Here is a 19,915-nt window from a genome sequence, read left to right on the forward strand (position 1 = left end):
GCACAGTAAAGTCCAAAAGTTTGGACACCTCATTCAGAGTTTTCCTTATTTTCATGACTATGAAAATTGTAGATTCACTCTGAAGGCATCAAAACTATGGATTAACACATGTGGAATTATATAACAAAAAAGTGTGAAACAATTGAAAATATGTCTTATATTCTAGGTTCTTCAAAGTAGCCACCTTTTGCTTTGATTACCGCTTTGAACACTCTTGGCATTCTCCTGATGAGCTTCAAGAGGTAGTCACCGGAAATGGTCTTCCAACAGTCTTGAAGGAGTTCCCAGAGATGCCTAGCACTTGTTGGCCCCTTTGGCTTCACTCTGCGGTCCAGCTCACCCCAAACCATCTCGATTGGGTTAAGGTCTGGTGACTGTCGGCCAGGTCATCTGGAGTAGCACACCATCACTCTTTCTTGGTTAAATAGCCCTTACACAGCCTGAAGGTGTGTTTGGGGTCATTGTCCTGTTGAAAAATAAATGATTGCCCAACTAAACGCAGGCCGGATGGAATAGCATGCCGCTGCAAGATGCTGTGGTAGCCATGCTGGTTCAGTATGCCTTCAATTTTTAATAAATCCTTGTGTCACCAGCAAAGCACCCCCACACCATCTCACCTCCTCCTCCATGCTTCACGGTGGGAACCAGGCATGTAGAGTCCATCCGCTCACCTTTTCTGCGTCGCACAAAGACATGGTGGTTGGAACCAAAGATCTCAAATTTGGACTCATCAGATCAAAGTACAGATTTCCACTGGTCTAAAGTCCATTCCTTGTGTTCTTTAGCCCAAACAAGTCTTCTGCTTGTTGCCTGTCCTTAGCAGGTTTCCTAGCTCACTCTTTCTATCCTCCTTCTCCTAGTCGCAGGGGACATCTCTCCCAACCCCGGCCTCATGTTATAGCAAGTCAATCCCCCCAACTGCTACACTCAGAAATCCCTCAAATCTCATTAAAATTCCCTGCATGCCTTCTATCTATCTTAATTGTGTCCTTTGGAATTCTCGCTCAGTGAGTAATAAACTCGCCTTCATTCATGACTTATTCCTTTCAAATTCTCTTAACCTTCTGGCTCTTACTGAAACCAGCAGTCAGACACCACCGCTGCTGCTCTTTCATATGGTGGACTACACTTTTCTCATACCCCAAGATCAGACAATAGAGCAGGTGGAGGCATTGGTCTGCTCCTATCACCAAAATGTACCTTTCAGGTAATCCCTCAAGTACCCTCACATCTTTTGAGGTCCATGCCATCAGACTCTACACCCCCTTCTCCATGCGAGTGGCGGTGGTATATCGTCCTCCCGGCCCCTCCTATCAGTTTCTGGATCATTTTGCCACTTGGCTTCCACATTTTCTCTCCTGTGACATCCCTACCCTCATGGGCGATTTCAACATCCCCATTGCTCTTCCCCTCTCCCCATCTGCTACTCACCTTTTATCTCTAACTAACCTCCTCATTTGGCCTTTCGCAGCTTACTAATTCTCCAACACATGAAGACGGAAACTCCCTCGACTTGGTCTTCTCTTGGCTTTGTGCAGTGGATGTTTTCGCAAACTCCCCTCTCCCGCTCTCTGACCACAACCTCCTTTCATTCTCTATCAAGAACTGTCAAGCCACTCAGGTCACCCCCACTGTCCATACTTATATAGAAACTTACAGGCCATTAACACCCAGAAACTTATGAAGAACTTGCAGTCTTCATTGGCCCCTATCTCCTCCCTCATGTCCTGATTCTGCACTGAAGGATTTCAATGAAACACTTCAAAGTGACCTGGATGAATTTGCACCTCCTATACACAGAACACCACAACACAGATGGCGACAACCCTGGCACACCCTGCAAACATGTTTCCTGCAGCGGTACTCCAGGTGCGCTGAACGTCTGTGGAGAAAATCCTATCTACACGAAGATTTCATCCACTGTAAGTTTATGCTTAGAACATACAACACTGCCCTTCACCTCTCAAAACAAACCTATTTCAACACCCTCATCACCTCACTCTCCAATAACCCTAAACGTCTCTTTGACACTTCATTCTCTACTCAACCCAAGAGTGCAGGCCCCAACCACGGAGCTTCGAGCTGACGATCTGGCCAATTACTTCAAAGAAAAAATTGACCAGATCCAACAGGAAATCATCTCCCAATCACCACATACCATGCATTGTCCTCCTTCCCCCACTGCATCTAGCTCACTCTCTGATTTTGAACCAGTCACAAAAGTAGTAAGCAGGCTCCTTGCATCTTCTCGCCCAACCACTTGCACCAGTGACCCGTTTCCGTCACATCTCCTCCAGTCCCTTTCCCCTGCTTTCACCACTCACCTAACTAAAATATTTAACCTCTCTCTCTTCTGGGATCTTTCCCTCCCCATTTAAGCATGCCATCATACATCCACTACTTAAAAAACCATCCCTCGACCAAAACTGTGCCGCTAACTATAGACCTGTGTCTAATCTTCCCCTCACCTCTAAACTCCTGGAACGCCTGGTCCACTCCCGTCTGATCTGCTATCTCTCTGATAACTCTCTTCTCGACCCTCTTCAATCCGGTTTCGGCTCTTTACACTCTACTGAAACTGCCCTCACTAAAGTCTCTAATGATCTACTAACAGCTAAATCTAATGGTCGCTACTCCAAGCTAATTCTCTTGGATCTCTATGCAGCATTCGACATTGTGGATCATCAGCTCCTCCTCACTATGCTCCGCTCCACTGGCATCAAGGACACCGTTCTCTCCTGGGTTTCCTATCTCTCTGACCGCTCCTTTACTGTATCTTTTGCTGGTTCCTCCTCCTCTCATCTTCCCCTTACTGTTGTGGTTCCTCAAGGATCTGTCCTAGGCCCCCTCCTCTTCTCTTTGTACACTGCCCCTATTGGTCAAACAATTAGTAGATTTGGTTTCCAGTACCATCTTTATGCTGACGACACCCAATTATACACTTCTCCTGACATCACGCCTGCCTTTTTAGAAAACACTGGCGATTGTCTAAACGCTGTGTCTAACATGTCCTCAGTATATCTGAAACTGAACCTGTCAAAGACTGAACTACTTGTGTTTCCTCCCGCTACTAATGTACCTATATCTGACATTGCCATTTCCGTGTATGGTTCCACCATTACTCCCCAGCAACAAGGCCGCTGTCTTGGGGTCATACTTGACTCCGAGCTCTTCTTTGCCCCCCACATCCGATCACTGACTCACTCTTATCTGCACCTCAAAAACATTTCTAGAATTAGACCTTTTCTTACTTTTGAATCAGCAAAAACTTTTACTGTTTCTCTTATTCATTCTCGTCTGGACTATTTTAACTCTTCTAATCGGTCTCCCTCTTACCAAACTTTCCCCCCTCAATCTGTCCTGAATGCTGCAGCCAGGATCATATTCCTCGCCAATCATTACACCGATGCCTCTACCTTGTGCAAATAATTACACTGGCTACCCATCCACTCCAGAATCCAGAACAAACTTATTACCCTCACCCACAAAGCTCTCCATGGCACACCACCCTACATCTCCTCCCTCGTTTCAGTCTACCATCCTACCCGTGCCCTCCGTTCTGCTGATGACCTGAGGTTAGCATCCTCAATCAGAACCTGCCACTCCCATCTGTAATGTAAGACTATAAACGTGCTGCGCCAATTCTTTGGAATGTACTTCCCAGGTCAATACGATTAGTCCCCAATCCCTACAATTTTAAGTGTGCCCTGAAAACGCATTTATTCAGACTGGCCTACCGCCTCAACACATTATCCTAACTATCCCTGTGTGGCACAGTCAAAAGTTTTACCATAACCAGGTTCCCCGCATCATGTTCCCACATGCTTTATGCATCTGTTAGCCGTCTGTGTCTGTACTATTACACACTTAACATTATGGCTGGTCCAAACAATCAGGGCATTTGTTACCACCCACCTTTCTTGTCTACCTTTTTTCCTCAGATTGTAAGTTTGCGAGCAGGGCCCTCATTCCTTTTGGTATCTGTTATGATCTGTGTGATTGTTATGCTGTAATGTCTATCGTCTGTACAAGTCCCCTCTAATGTAAAGTGCTGCGGAATATGTTGGCGCTATAGAAATAAAATTTATTATTATATTAGCCATTTTACTATGAAGGCCTGCTGCACAAAGTCTCCTCTTAACAGTTGTAGTAGAGATGTGTCTGCTGCTAGAACTCTTTGTGGCATTGACCTGGTCTCTAATCTGAGCTGCTGTTAACCTAAGATTTCTGAGGCTGGTGACTCGGATGAACTTATCCTCCGCAGCAGAGGTGACTCTTGGTCTTCCTTTCCTGGGGCGGTCCTCATGTGAGCCAGTTTCTTTGTAGCGCTTGATGGTTTTTGCCACTGCACTTGGGGACACTTTCAAAGTTTTCCCAATTTTTCAGACTGACTGACCTTCATTTCTCAAAGTAATGATGGCCACTCATTTTTCTTTACTTAGAATTTGTATTATGGCAAGAAAAAAGCAGCTAACAGTCTATTCAGTAGGACTATCAGCTGTGTATCCACCAGACTTCTGCACAACACAACTGATGGTCCCAACCCCATTTATAAGGCAAGAAATCCCACTTATTAAACCTGACAGGGCACACCTGTGAAGTGAAAACCATTTCCGGTGACTACCTCTTGAAGCTCATCAAGAGAATGCCAAGAGTGTGCAAAGCAGTAATCAAACAAAAGGTGGCTACTTTGAAGAACCTAGAATATAAGACATATTCAGTTGTTTCACACTTTTTTGTTAATTATATAATTCCACATGTGTTAATTCATAGTTTTGATGCCTTCAGAGTGAATCTACAATTTTCATGGTCATGAAAATAAAGAAAACTCTTTGAATGAGGAGGTGTGTTTAAACTTTTGGTTTGTACTGTATCTCCCCTCCTGGAACAGGATGCCACAAGGGGCAAGTTAATGTTTCTTGCACCACTGCCTTCTATGTCCTGGATCAACACAGACTCTGCGGGAGAAAAGAGAGCAGCGCCAGCACTCTACCTTTATCTGGTGATTGACACCAGCTGTGCCCCAACAGCTTCTAGCATTGCCCTCAAATTAATGTTTATCAGGGGGAGGCACTGGTGATGCTCTCTGCATCTATCTATTCTCTACTGCCTAATTAGGACTTCTTTTACAGCAAAGGCCCCTTCACACATAGCGGTCTCGCTAAAAGTACCGTAGTTTTTTTTTTTTAAATTAAATCAATAATGAGTATTAGGTTCACTTTTATGTCTACCTTTTCACTACACTATTCTGTGATTATAAATATTTGTATTGTTTATTACAATGTAGTAAACTTATTCATTTTTTTTTTTCACTGTTTCATTCCAAAAGCCACAGTGTATTTTTCACTCCATACAGCTGTATGAGTAATCATGTGGTCTAGTTGTACACACTGTATCGAAACTATTTATTGTAACAATGTTTAACTTTTTTTTACATTTAACTTGGTTTCTTCATCATTAAGTGTTATTTTTTTTTACGTCAGTACGGTTAGAGAATGGTTAAATTTATATAGTCTTTTTCGTTTTACCTTTTCCGAAAGCAAAAAACTATTTGAAACATGGAAAGAAAAAGTAGCGTGTACCCCAAAATAGATGTAAAAACTTCCGATTGTTTAAGAGAAAAGCCCAAAGACCACTCAGAAAAATAGATTATAATTTATAAGACAAAGCTGAACTGGAGCGGGTGCAGAGAAGAGCGACCAAGGTTATTAGTGAACTGGGGGGTCAGCAATACCAAGACAGGTTATTACACTTGGGGTTTAGTTTGGAGAATCAAAGGCTTAGGGGTGATCTTATTACATTGCAGATCCGTTCCTAACATGTGAACGGATGGCACAGGATCCGTTTTTAGACGGATCCGCAGAATGAGGAAATTTAAAGGAACCGCTGGGGGGGGGGGGGGGGAAGAGAGAGAGCGAGCGAGAGAGAGGGGGGAGCGAGAGAGAGGGGGGGGGAGAGAGAGAGAGAGGGGGAGAGAGAGAGAGAGAGGGATTTTTGTTTCCTCCGCCAGAAAGGATTTCAGGGTTAATTTTCTCCCTGACTTCCTTTCTCCGGGCATGCGCACTGGAAAATGCGGATCCAACCACAAAAATAACGTTGCATGGTCCGTCCAGGCATGCCGGCGGATGAAAAAAATTTGGCGGATCCTCACAGAAACGGATCCAACGGATGACCATCAGTCAAGATCCGCCAGTAATGCAACTCAATGGGGGAAAAAAACGGATCTGCAAAAAAAAAAATTGCGGATCCGTTTTTTTCAAAACCTGGCGGATTTTGACTGATTGTCAAAAACGGAAGTGTGAAAGCGGCCTTAAGCATAATCACAGACGCGGATTCTTTCCTGTAAGAGCAGTGAGACTATGGAACACTCTGCCGTATGATGTTGTAATGAGTGATTCCCTACTAAAATTTAAGTGGGGACTCGATGCCTTTCTTGAAAAGTAGGATATTACAGGTTGCATACAATAGCTTCCTTGATATTGCGTTGATCCAGGGAGTTAGTCTGATTGCTGTATGTGGAGTCGGGAAGGAATTTTTTTCCCCAATGTGAAGCTTACTGTTTGCCACATGGGGTTTTTTTCACCTTCTTCTGGATCAACATGTTAGGGCAGTTTAGGATAGGATATGGGTTGAACTAGATGGACTTAAAGTCTCCCTTCAACCTTAATAACTATGTTACTGTGTATATTATATACTAGATGGTGGCCTGATTCTAACGTATTGGGTATTCTAGAATCTCTCTCTCCGCGCCGCAAATCTCCCAACGGAGGCGTGCATTGTTCAAATGCACCGATTGGTTGTGCTCAGCCGGCCGCAACCAATCAGCCCCGCGGGTTTTCCAATACAGACAGAATTAGACGATTATATAGTAGATAATTGCATGTTTACCTACCTCTATTTGTACATTCTCTCCCTTGTGCAAACGTATTAAAAATAACTACTTAAATCATCAAAACTCTGTTCACCTGTATAATACCAATGTCAACTGCATGCCAATTACACTACACAGTGAACGCCATGATAAAAAATTCAAGACATTGCCTCCTAAGAAAATGACTGGTTAATTTTATTTTTTTTTGCTTAATAAAATAAGTCCTCAGCTGTTAGAGAGCTTGTTTATTGCAGTTCTCATTGAGCATTGTAGTGTGCACTTTTTGATCACGTTTTAGAGTTTTGGGAAAGTGGTAAACCCACCCCCACTCACAAAAAGTTAGGGAAAATAAACATGTGTTAAATAAAGACCGATTTTTTTTGTTTCTGAAAAAATGTATATGAATTAGCTGAAAAATTACATTTCTTTAAAATATGATTTTTTATAAATAAAAAATGTATAAAATTTTTATAAATTACAGGACTGAAACATGCCATCCGTTTGTAGCCATTATGACACACTGAAATACTACTGCTGTATAATTGCATTCCATTGAAAAACCTAAGAGGCTTCTGTACATGGCAGACATTGGGGGGCTTTTGTTGGGCTGAAGTTCCTTAACCATTTAGATACTGTAGTCTGCATTCAATGTGGCATCTATGGGGTTTAAGGCTAGGTTCACATGTTTTTGCTGCTTTTTTATGCAAATTTAAGTGGTGTTTTACAGTACCAGCAAAAGCTATGAGATTGTAGAAATCTTATGAACATGCTTTTCTTTCATGACTGAAATGGAAAACTGCTGTGTTTTTTTTTTTTTTTAAAGCAGCATGGCCACAATCAGGAATAGCAGTGTTTTGGACACAGCACATTTCTACATTGCAAACAGTTTGTAGTACAGTATTTATAGAAATCCTATGCCCACTGGGCTTCTATGTACCGCTGCGTAAACTCACCGGCGTGTTTACGAAGATCATTACATGCGGTGAATCCACATGTACCGGCAAATAAGTGCGTCCAAAATGCCGCTTTCCTTATCATGGGGACTTAGACTAGGTGCAAATACACAGGTATTAGTTTTTGCTGCAAAAACCAAAGGAAGTTGCATCGTGTTCTTTTGAGGCACTAAACTAGCAACATGCACAAGAGACAATAAAATTGCAGCTAAACACACAACCCCAAAAATACTTTTTATTAGAAGCTTGTTTACTGCAGGGTTTTGCTTGCAGAAAAAAAATGCAGCAAAAAGGCAACGTGTCAACATAGCCCTATGGGGAATTAAGCATTCCAAACCATCCTGGCTTGCTATATGAAGCTGCCAACACTACTACACCATCGACTTCACTCTGTAATAATGCAGAACCTCAAATTATTATTACTGTGCAGGGTGAGAATAGGTTAAGTCAGATAATAAGTTTGTTTTGGGCTACAGCAATGGCTGTAGAATATACATCAAGACCAACATTGTTTATGCAAGTCTTGATGAGGGGGTGTTGCGAAAAGGGCTGTGGAATCTGTCCATTTTGGAGGAGTCGGAGTCCGTCTAAAATGGACTGACAATATATAATAAATTAGGTACAGTAGTACAATGCAGGATGTGCTGTATATGTTTTCATAAGAATTTGGGAAAGTTCTAAAATGACCTATAAAAATCTGTTCCTGATGTAAGGATCTCCACTTTTAGCGGAGATGAATCTATGCTGCACTTTCTGTACATGCTCAGTAGTGAGGCCGTGCTGCACTTTCTGTACATGCTCAGTAGTGAGGCCGTACTGCACTTTCTGTACATGCTCAGTAGTGAGGCCGTACTGCGCTTTCTGTACATGCTCAGTAGTGAGGCCGTGCTGCGCTTTCTGTACATGCTCAGTAGTGAGGCCGTGCTGCACTTTCTGTACATGCTCAGTAGTGGGGCAGTGCTGCACTTTCTGTACATGCTCAGTAGTGAGGCCATGCTGCACTTTCTGTACATGCTCAGTAGTGAGGCCGTGCTGCACTTTCTGTACATGCTCAGTAGTGAGGCCGTGCTGCACTTTCTGTACATGCTCAGTAGTGAGGCCGTGCTGCACTTTCTGTACATGCTCAGTAGTGAGGCCGTGCTGCACTTTCTGTACATGCTCAGTAGTGAGGCCGTGCTGCACTTTCTGTACATGCTCAGTAGTGAGGCCGTGCTGCACTTTCTGTACATGCTCAGTAGTGAGGCCGTGCTGCACTTTCTGTACATGCTCAGTAGTGAGGCCGTGCTGCACTTTCTGTACATGCTCAGTAGTGAGGCCGTGCTGCACTTTCTGTACATGCTCAGTAGTGAGGCCGTGCTGCACTTTCTGTACATGCTCAGTAGTGAGGCCGTGCTGCACTTTCTGTACATGCTCAGTAGTGAGGCCGTGCTGCACTTTCTGTACATGCTCAGTAGTGAGGCCGTGCTGCACTTTCTGTACATGCTCAGTAGTGAGGCCGTGCTGCACTTTCTGTACATGCTCAGTAGTGAGGCCGTGCTGCACTTTCTGTACATGCTCAGTAGTGAGGCCGTGCTGCACTTTCTGTACATGCTCAGTAGTGAGGCCGTGCTGCACTTTCTGTACATGCTCAGTAGTGAGGCCGTGCTGCACTTTCTGTACATGCTCAGTAGTGAGGCCGTGCTGCACTTTCTGTACATGCTCAGTAGTGAGGCCGTGCTGCACTTTCTGTACATGCTCAGTAGTGAGGCCGTGCTGCACTTTCTGTACATGCTCAGTAGTGAGGCAGTGCGGCACTTTCTGTACATGCTCAGTAGTGAGGCAGTGCGGCACTTTCTGTACATGCTCAGTAGTGAGGCAGTGCTGCACTTTCTGTACATGCTCAGTAGTGAGGCAGTGCGGCACTTTCTGTACATGCTCAGTAGTGAGGCAGTGCTGCACTTTCTGCACATGCTCAGTAGTGAGGCCGTGCTGCACTTTCTGCGCATGCTCAGTAGTGAGGCCGTGCTGCACTTTCTGCGCATGCTCAGTAGTGAGGCCGTGCTGCACTTTCTGCGCATGCTCAGTAGTGAGGCCGTGCTGCACTTTCTGCGCATGCTCAGTAGTGAGGCAGTGCTGCACTTTCTGTACATGCTCAGTAGTGAGGCTGTGCTGCACTTTCTGTACGTGCTCAGTAGTGAGGCAGTGCGGCACTTTCTGTACGTGATCAGTAGTGAGGCAGTGCGGCACTTTCTGTACATGCTCAGTAGTGAGGCCGTGCTGCACTTTCTGTACATGCTCAGTAGTGAGACCATGCAGCACTGTGTGCATGCTCAGTAGGTGAGGCCGTGCTGCACTTTCCGTGCACGCTCAGTAGTGAGGCAGTGCTGCACTTTCTGTGCACGCTCAGTAGTGAGGCAGTGCTGCACTTTCTGTACATGATCAGTAGTGAGGCAGTGCTGTGGAGTGGGAGTTGTGGAGTCTGAGTTGGAGTCGGAACCAGGGAAATTGAGGTGTTGGGAGGTTTGGCTTCCTCACGCCACAGTCAGATGCCCTTGATAAACAAAAATCTTCATAAATCAGGGGCGTCTTAAAAGTACCTCAAACCACAGCTTACATGCTGCTCCCCTGATCACTGCTGCAGCTGTCCTCTACTGACACTTCAATGTCATTACTTTATGAATGTCATTACTGCAGTGAGAGGAGAGCTGCAGCTTGTGCGCACAGATTATGATTGTGCAAGCACAGCATTGGTCACTTTACAGTGCTCTGAATCCATCCCAGATTTTGGTTATTATTCCAGGATATACCCCCCAAAAATTTTGGTCATCATATACTGATACTCTTATTTTTGTTTGGACAAAGTTGTGTGAGGGTTTGATTTTTTTGGGATAAGTTGTAGTTTTCACAGGTGCCATTTTTGGGTACATATAATTTAGTTTTTTGGTAGGAGGCATGAATAAAGAATAAAAAGCTCTGAAAGGACTTCATTTTCTTTATGTAGTTTACCATGCAGTATAATTGACACGTCATCTTAATTCTGGCGTTTCATATGATTACTACAATATTCAATTTATACAAGTACTACTACTTTTACACAATCTTTTTCTGGTTGTCATTGTGAGCATCATATTTTCAGAGTTCAGAGCTGTAAAGACAGATTGTTGTTTTCCTTAGCTTTAGCTTTTTTTTAGTACCACTTTTGGGACACATACAATTTTTTATTTAAGGTTTTGTGAAAAAGATGAACCGAAATAATTCTTGAGTAGTTTTTAAGCATTTTAGCCCACGTTCACACTATCAGTACTTGTTCAATATTTTACCTCAGTATTTGTAAGCCAAAACCAGGAGTGGGTGATTAATACAGAAGTGGTGACGTGTTTCTATTATACTTTTTCTTTTTTTGAGCTTGAGATGTCAAGAGTTTATTTTTTTGCTCATTTACATTTAAAGATGTATATTAAAACAGATTTTGGGTTATGTGAAAATGTTTTATCATATATAAAGGGCATTGTTAGGTCTCCTTGTTGTCATCGCAAACACTTGAACTTGCGATCGCACTGCAAGGTTGTGGATATACTGAAAGAGCGAGTGATCTTTGTCAAACTCACTCACTGCTGTCACAATTGACAGTAGCATCTGCGGGGTTAGTGCTGGGGTATGAGCTTGGTCCAGTCCCAGTACACAGTATGAATTTGGGTGTGTGCGCAACAGTGGGCTCCTACTGCATATGGCAAGGGTACAACTCCTGTTTAGACTGATGTTTAAGAATACCTGCTGGACAAACACTCAGCACAAAACCCAAATTTATCAATTGGAGGCCAATTCATACATTTGATGTTTGTGCTGAGGGCTTATCCTGGCCACCAAAAAGGTATATTTAAAAAAACAACTTGTTTGTTGTATGTCACTGTATAGGTTCTCCAGTGGCATAAATCGCAGTCTTTCCATCTAATGCGTCTTTCAGAGATAAGTGTACCTGGTACGTGTGGTGACAGTTTTCACACGTACCGGAGACACTTGCGCACACAGACCCATTCACGTTTCAAACGTTGAAGGGACCATTACTCACATCAGCCTATACCTGCTGCCACTATTAACAGTGCACTATAAAATGAAAGACAGGATGGGTTCACCTGTATTTCTGATAACCAGCTAGGCAAAACTGTAAGGCTTGTTGTCTAAAATGGGTGGGACTCCACACCATTTTTTTTTTTTTTTTTATCAGCTTCAGTAAGGCTTGTTGTCTAAAATGGGTGGGACTCCACACCATTTTTTTTTTTAAATTAATTAAGTGTGGGGACCCCTCTTTGCCTCAGACTTTGAAGATGACAGCTGTGCGTTGCAGCCTGCAGCTGTCAGTTTTGTCTGGCTGATTATCAAAAATACAAAGAAACCCACGCTTTTTTAAATATATTTATTTATAGCGCAGGCAGTGGATGAATACTTCCATCTGCTGCCACTTATTAGCAGCAGCATATGTAGGCTGATGGGAGTATTAGTCCTAGCTGTTATCAGTTGAATATGACTCAACAATCTCCACTACTAGCACTGATCTCAGTGCGAGCAGGGAAGAATGATGCAAGCTGTCTTCAGCACCTGGCGTTGCAGAACAGCGCTAATGGTACCGCTGCTTCCCAGGCGCTGGTACGTGTGGTACTGATGCAGCACATGGTTGCCACACAAGTATTAGACTATGTGCACACGCTGCGGATTCTGCTGCGGTTCCGCAGAGTTTTTGGCCCTGCGGAACTGCAGCAGTTCCGCAGACATGGTACAGTACCATGTTACCCTATGGGTTTTAAAAACCGCTGTGCTCACGCTGCGTTTTTCTCCGCACGGTTTTGCTGCGGTTTATAAACCGCAGCATTTCAATTGTTACTGCGGATTCCGCTGCGGTTTCACACCTTTAACATAGTAGAGGTGTGAAACCGCAGGTCAAACCGCAGGTCACTTTACCTGCGGTTCCACGCGGAAAAACCCGCAGGTGAATCCGCAGCGTGTGCACATAGCCTAACACACACGGACATCTCAGATACCAGAATATCAGAACTTGGGAAACCAGCCTGAGGTATACATATGTAAATCCTGCAACAAAGTTTAAAAGTAATGTCATAGCAAATTTTACCAAACCCCTTCCTGATATCCGCTCAGAAGCCCAGCCCACATCAGCAAGTGTAGACTGTATATGAACTGAAAAAATGAAACTCAAAACAAAACTCTAAAAAACTGCAGAACGTCTGCTCTACCCCCTTCAGAGTCTCCAATAAAAAAAAACAAAAAAAAAAACATGTTCCCAAAATGCTAGAAAAATTTAATTTGTTTGGCAAACACAAGTCTTCATATGGCTTGTGCCGTCAATTACAATTAATGTATGATGCTAATTATAGTTAAGAACTTTCTTGTAATAAGACCAGTCAATTTCTGACATGTTTCAGTAAAAGCTTGTATACACATTAAACAATCCTGAATTACCATTCTTAGAGCCCTGCATTGTGCAGCTCCTCAGTGACCCCAATTAGATATTTATGAATAAATTGGTATACGTGACACCACCACAGTTGTCAACTTAAGGTGTTTTTTTTTTTATTTTTAAACAGGAAAAAACAGTAAAACCGAAAAAATTTCCAAAATGTTCTGAATTACTCTACCCTAGTGCCACTCACTTCCACATTTGGAGGTAGTGTGGATGACCTCACAGCTGATAGCATACACAATTGGCAGATGTATGTAGACTTGACCTTATCGGCACAGTAATAACCCCCTACTCCAGGTATCGGATACTGGCTGCAGCGCACAAGTTGCTTAATGCTAAAGATAGGGTACGCAGGTCGCATGCAGCGTCATGCGCCCATAGGCGGAGCTGACAGGAGGCGCGGCAGGGGGCGGAGGTTAGCGGCGGCCGTGGGCAGACCGACGCAGGTCAGTGAAAGGCTAGTATGAATCTAGCCTAAGCAGAGCTGCTGAATTCCCTGTTGGCACTGCTGCAGCCAATATCAAATACCAGGAGCAGAAGCAGAGGACACCGAAGGAAGAGTATGGATGTTTTTTTTTCTTACTAAAACTGCACCCAAGAATCAGGATTTTCTGAAAGGAGACAATCCCTTTAATTATATGTACTTTCATGTCAAGTGCGGTTGCCATAGAATTTACAATTACAACCAAACAAAATTTAATAATTCAGTAATACACTACTATTAAGAGGACAACCCCTCCCCCTCCAAGAAATAAAAGAAAAATGGTACCCAATATTTTATTAAAAGCAATCTGTCACCAGGTTTTTGTTATCCCAATTGAGAGTAGCATGATGTAGGGACAGAGATCCCGATTCCAGCGACGTATCACTTACTGGTCTGCTGCAGATCTACCAGTTCTCTGAAAGCTGAAATTTGTTTAACCCCACCCACACCACAGATTATCAGCTTTCTATATATTCTATGAATAGGCAGCAATCTGTGGGGGGTGGGGTTATATAAAACTCATGAATATGGAGGACTACATGGCTAAAGGTTCACTAGTCCTCTAGTGAATCTCCCGCTGACAATGATTTTATTCAAACTACAGCAAGTAGTCCAGTATACACATATTTCATCATTAGACACATCATAAGAATCAGGACTTCTGTGTTTACATTATGCTGCTCTTAGATTAGGTGGCAAAAACCTTGCTAGAGATACCATTTAAAGCAAAATGAAAATAGTAATACAAAGCACTTATGGTAAGTATTATCAAGAAAAGTAAATAAACAAACCTAAATCTTTGAGCTTGTTGTGCAAGCGGTCCTGGGTACCTCCGGTTTGGAGACTGGTATAACTGGGACAGAATAGTGTGGTTTACTTTTTGGCTTGGGTTGTTGGCAAATTTAACAGTTATGGGTTCTGTTGCTCCAGGTGGTTTTTGTCCATTTAGGCCTTTAATGGCTTCTTCCGCTTCAATCCTTTTGTCAAACCGAATGAATCCAACCCCCCTGGAAACACCTATTAAAAAATAGAAAATTAAAAACAAATAAAGCTGCAACAGATCATTTCACCTGCAAAAAGTCTAGGTTTATACATCAGGAGCATCATTTAGGAGGAACCATCATGTTCTTTTTACTAGAAAAAAAGGATCATGATGCTCCATTTTATTCTAGTAAAATTATAGCCACTAGATCAGAAATAAAATGGACTCCATTATAGAGTCTACCTCCATTTGTGTCCATTATAGAACAGAATGATTGCTAGTCTCAGCCAGTATTATAAAACTTAGGAGAGTTGGCCTGCTTCCACAATAAGGCCTCTTTCACACTTAAGTTGTTTGACATCAGTTGAAATCAGCCGATTTTAGAAAAAAACGGATCTGCCTTTTTTTGCGGAATCCGTTTTTTTCCCCATAGACTTACATTAGCGGCGGATTGTGACGGATGGTCGTCCATTGCATCCGTTTTTTGACGGATCCGATTGAATTTTAGCGTCCGCCGTCTGAAGTGGACGGACAAAGGAACGTTTTTTTAAGCGGCGGAACCACTTTTTTAAACTGAGCATGCCCAAAAGATTTTACCATGCAAGCAATTTAACCCTAAATTCCGTTCTGGAACAGACCCAAAAAAAGTATTTTCTCTCTCTCTCTTGAGTTCGGTTCCTTTAAATTTCACACACTGGCGGATTCCGTCCACAAAACTGATCTGGTGCATTTGTTTTTACAAAGCGGAAACGGATCCGTTTTTTCACACTGGCGGATTTCAACTGACGTCAAAAGACTGAAGTGTGAAAGAGGCCTAAGCCACACAATGCCACATTCCATGCCGATAATCGGAATGCCTATTTTAATAAAGTTACAGTTGAATTGCACAAGCTCAAATGCCATGCAAGAGAATTCTTGTAGTCTTATTGCATAGCATCATAAATGTGCTTTAAAGGGAAGCTGTCACCAGGTTTGTCCCATATGAGGTAAGGCCTGTACCTTTCTGCCCTGATACACAGCGCATTCCAATATGTCCCCAATCAGGCCTGCAAGACAAGAGAGCTTTTTTTATAATACTCACCTGTTGGGCGGTCGGGTCCGACGGGCTTTGCTGTCTTTGTCTCGTGCCTCCTCTCTTCTTGCAATGCCGTCCTCTTCCTGTGCTTCATGCGGATGATGCGTTTTACTTCATCCAGTGTCCCCAGCATCCCACTGCTACTGCGCAAACAATGGGCAGCATGAATCAATCTGGCTGCGCTATTGCATCTGTGTACGTTTTACTCTTAACTGCTGTGGCATTTTAGAGTAATGGCTTGGCTTCTGAAAAGCTGGCTACTACACGAGAATTACACAAACAGCTGCAATAACACAACCACAATCCTATTCATGCTGCTATGGTCTGGGCAGTATGGATCATGAGACAGGTTCATTAACATAGCTTTGCTGATTTATTGCTCATTGATGACTTGGGACAGAATTTGTGCCAATAACTTCATGGGGATATATGTGATACCCTCCAGCAGTTAAGATAGCCATGGGAAATGTTTTGCTTTAACTTCTACTAGACCGCCTATAGGCTATAAGGGCATGTGCGCACGTTGAGTATTTCCATGCAGAAATTTCTGCAAGGTTTCTGCATCTCTTGGCCACAAAAATGCTGCAGCAAAAACTTGCATTTTGAAGCGTCTTTTGGTGCGTTTTTGCATGCATTTTTTGCACACGTTTGTGTACAGCAATTGTTTTTTGAGCTAAATTAAGATATTTATTAAAAAATGTTTTGTGATTTAATTTATTGGTTCACCACCACCTTTTTCCATTCTGATGCAGTGGCATCAGGGTAGTGGGATTAGGGCTTGGTGTAAGCAGCAGTCACTGACACCAAGCCCTAGGTTTAGTAATGTAGAGGTGTCAGCCAGACACACATTACTAAACCAAGAGTTACACACACAAACACAAATACACACTGTCACAAGCCTATGCAGGAGCGTTAAAAGAATGAAACTACATAGGCTGGAACGAAACAGCAACTGGCAGAAATAAGTGTGAACTGCATTTTTGTTATTTTTTATAAAAAATGAAATAAAAAATTGTGTGGGCTCTTATGTAATGTTCGTAACCAGCAGAGGGAAAGCCGATGGCAGAGGGCTGACATTAATGTTCTCGGAAGGAGTCAATAAGCATAAAGGTTCCCAGGCTAATATCAGCTCACACCTGTTTGCTTAGGTCTGTTTCAAACATCCGTTTTACAGATCAGTTGTAAACAGCGAAAATGGCTGAAAACGGATCCGTTGGCGGATTGACAGCAACATAAGGCAGCGGTCCGTCGTTTAGACGGATCCAATGAAGGTTTAAATTTAAAAGAGAGGATCCGTCAAAAATTGGGGGTGACGGACGACCGTCAGTCAAGATCCGCCAATAATGTAAGTCTATGGGGGAAAAACGGATCCGCCCCTTTTTGGGCAAATCCGTTTTTTTCAAAAATTGGCGGATTACGACTAATGGGAAAAAAATGATGTGAAAGAGGCTTTAGCTTTTACTGGCTAGTTTATAGGTGAACCCCAGAAAAAAAATTGACGCAGAGTCTACCAATAAAATCTAACCACAAAAGGATAGGCAGATCGCTGCGGGCTGATATTAATAACCTGGGAAGGAGCCACAGATATTGGCCCCCACTCAGACTAAACATCCACAACATGTGCCAATTCTGGCACTTAGCCCCACTCTTCCTACTTGCCCCTAGTGCGGTAACAAGTGGGGTGATAGTTGGGGGTGGTTGAAGTCACCTTCGTACTGTCAGGTGACATCAAGTCCAGAGGTTAACCACAGAATATTCGGAAAGGATACAGAAATGGGGCAAACAAACTGCTATTTAAGTGTAGCAGTATACACAATTTTGGTATACACAAAAAAGGTAAATGCCAATTTGTCACACTCACCTGTATAGGTTGCGCAACTTAGGTCGGGAGAGAAACATCACCTGTAGACATTATGGGTGAGTGTACCTAAACCTTTTTAAATAATCTACTGTGTATCTATGACGTATCAGAAGATTATTTTTGTTTCACTGCCCCCTCCCAAAAAAAACAAACAAAAAAAACAACTTTGGACACTTTCTACTTATTCATGAGCAAGAGGAAAAAACGGTTTAAATTGTCATCATTCATGAAGACACCTTGTCAACTCATCCAGATTTGGAATTTCTTCTAATTGGAGAGCCTTCCAGAAACCTCTATAACAATTTTTAATTATAAAAAAAAAAGTCTTCTGCTAAGCCCACTGGTTAGTAATCGACAGGCGTCTAAGATTCTTATTACTAACTGCAAACACCATAGTGAACATAAACAAAAAAAAACACCCAGTATAAAATCATTTAATTGAAATAATGACAGAATCCTTTACTGAATCTAAATAAAATCATACTTAGGCTATGTGCACACGTAGCGGAACTCTCGCAGAAGTTACCGCGGGAATTCCGGAAATCCATTCCACGGTAAAATCACATTTTAAATTCCCGCGTAAAAACTAGAGTTTTGCACGCGTAGTTAGCTTACAGAATGCTAGCGTTTTCCAAGCGATCTGTAGCATCACTTGGAGAACTGATACGACAGGTTGGTCACACTCGTCAAACACTGTTTGACGAGTGTGACCAGCTTTTTACTATTGAGCCTGCCTATGCGGCATCAATAGTAAAAGATCTAATGTTAAAAATAACAAAAATCAGGTTATATTCACCTTCCAGCATCCCGTGCAGCGTCCCCAAGCCTCCGCGATGCTCCAACAGATCCCGTTCCCAGTGATGCATTGCGGCAATGATCTTTGACGTCACGGTCTAGCGAGATCGCTACATGATTGCGAGACGCGACATCAGCAAAGATCATTATCGCAATGCATCACTGGGAACGGGAACTGCCGCGTGTTTCGCTGAAGCCTGGGGAAGCTGCGCGGGACGCCGAAAGGTGAATATAACCAGTTTTATTTTAATGCTATTTTTTACAGGGATATGGTACCCAGAGCCCGGAGGACAGTCTCCTCTCCTCCGGACCGTGGGTACCATCCACAAATGTTCTGCTTACTTTTCGCATGGTGGGCACAGCCACATGCGGAAAGTAAGCAGAACAATGCATTCCTATGTGGGCGGAATCGCCACAATTCCGCAAATTAATGAGCATGCTGCAGATTTTTCCGCGATGCGATTCCGCCGCGGGAAAATCCGCAGGATTAGCACGGCATTGCGGAATCCCATAGGATTGCATGGGATGCTGTTTTTTTCACGTTTTCGCTGCAAAATCGCATGGTGAAACCGCAAAAAAACGCGACGTGTGAACGCAGCCTTACTGCATCTTACTGATAATGTAAACAAATTAAAAAAAAATATTCCTTACCTGTCCGCAGATTAGGTAATCCATTATGCCCCATGACTATCCTGACAGAGCGGTCACTGATGTTATTTGAATAAGTAATTATTTTACATATTTCATTATTTTTTTACTAAGTGAGCACAGGCGCCGGCCATATAAATTGGAATGGTATGGTACTGTGTAAAATAGATATATAAAAAAAATAAAAAATGAAAGATACCACAAGTCCAAATCATTGTTTCTAGCCCCACCCTTCTTAAAAATAAATGTGACCAATATGTAAAAATAGTTTTCTATGAAAAGGGGAACAATTTAAATATTTTTTTAATGGTCTTCTGCTAAAGAAAGAGGACATTAACCCATTAATGACCAGAGCTCTTTTCGGTTTTGCGTTTTCGTTTTTCACTCCCCTTAATTCCAGAGCCTTAACTTAACTTTTCCATCAATATGGCCATGTGAGGGCTTACTTTTTGCGGGACGAGTTGTACTTTTCAAGAATACCATTGGTTTTACCATGTCGTGTAACAGAAAATTGGAAAAATATTACAAGTGTGGTGAAATTGCAAAAAAAAGTGCAATCCCACACTTGCAATCCCAAAATTTGCTTAAAAAAAAAAAAAAAAAAAAAAAATCCGCCATTTTCCGATATCCGTAGCGTCTCCATTTTTTCGAGATTTCGGGTTGGGTGAAGGCTTATTTTTTTGCGTACTGAGCTGACGTTTTTAATACCACTTTTGTGCAGATACGTTCTTTTGATCGCCCGCTGTTCCATTTTAATGCAATGCTGTGGCGACAAAAAAAAAACGTAATTCTTT

At 42.7% G+C, this 19,915-nt stretch overlaps 1 protein-coding gene across 11 annotated transcripts in view; it reads right to left on the reverse strand.

Moving 5' to 3' along the window:
* Nucleotides 1–19,915, reverse strand: part of ELAVL2 (ELAV like RNA binding protein 2) — a 425,680-nt gene that overhangs the window by 20,486 nt on the left and 385,279 nt on the right. For all 11 annotated transcript variants that reach the window (XM_073543696.1, XM_073543693.1, XM_073543695.1 and 8 more), the window contains one exon: nt 14,552–14,777. In XM_073543696.1, coding sequence (XP_073399797.1) covers nt 14,552–14,777 — 226 coding nt within the window. The remainder of the gene's footprint in view (nt 1–14,551; nt 14,778–19,915) is intronic.

Source organism: Dendrobates tinctorius, unplaced genomic scaffold, assembly GCF_039654945.1.
Source record: "Dendrobates tinctorius isolate UK_male_01 unplaced genomic scaffold, ASM3965494v1 ptg000134l, whole genome shotgun sequence".
NCBI lineage: Eukaryota > Metazoa > Chordata > Amphibia > Anura > Dendrobatidae > Dendrobates > Dendrobates tinctorius.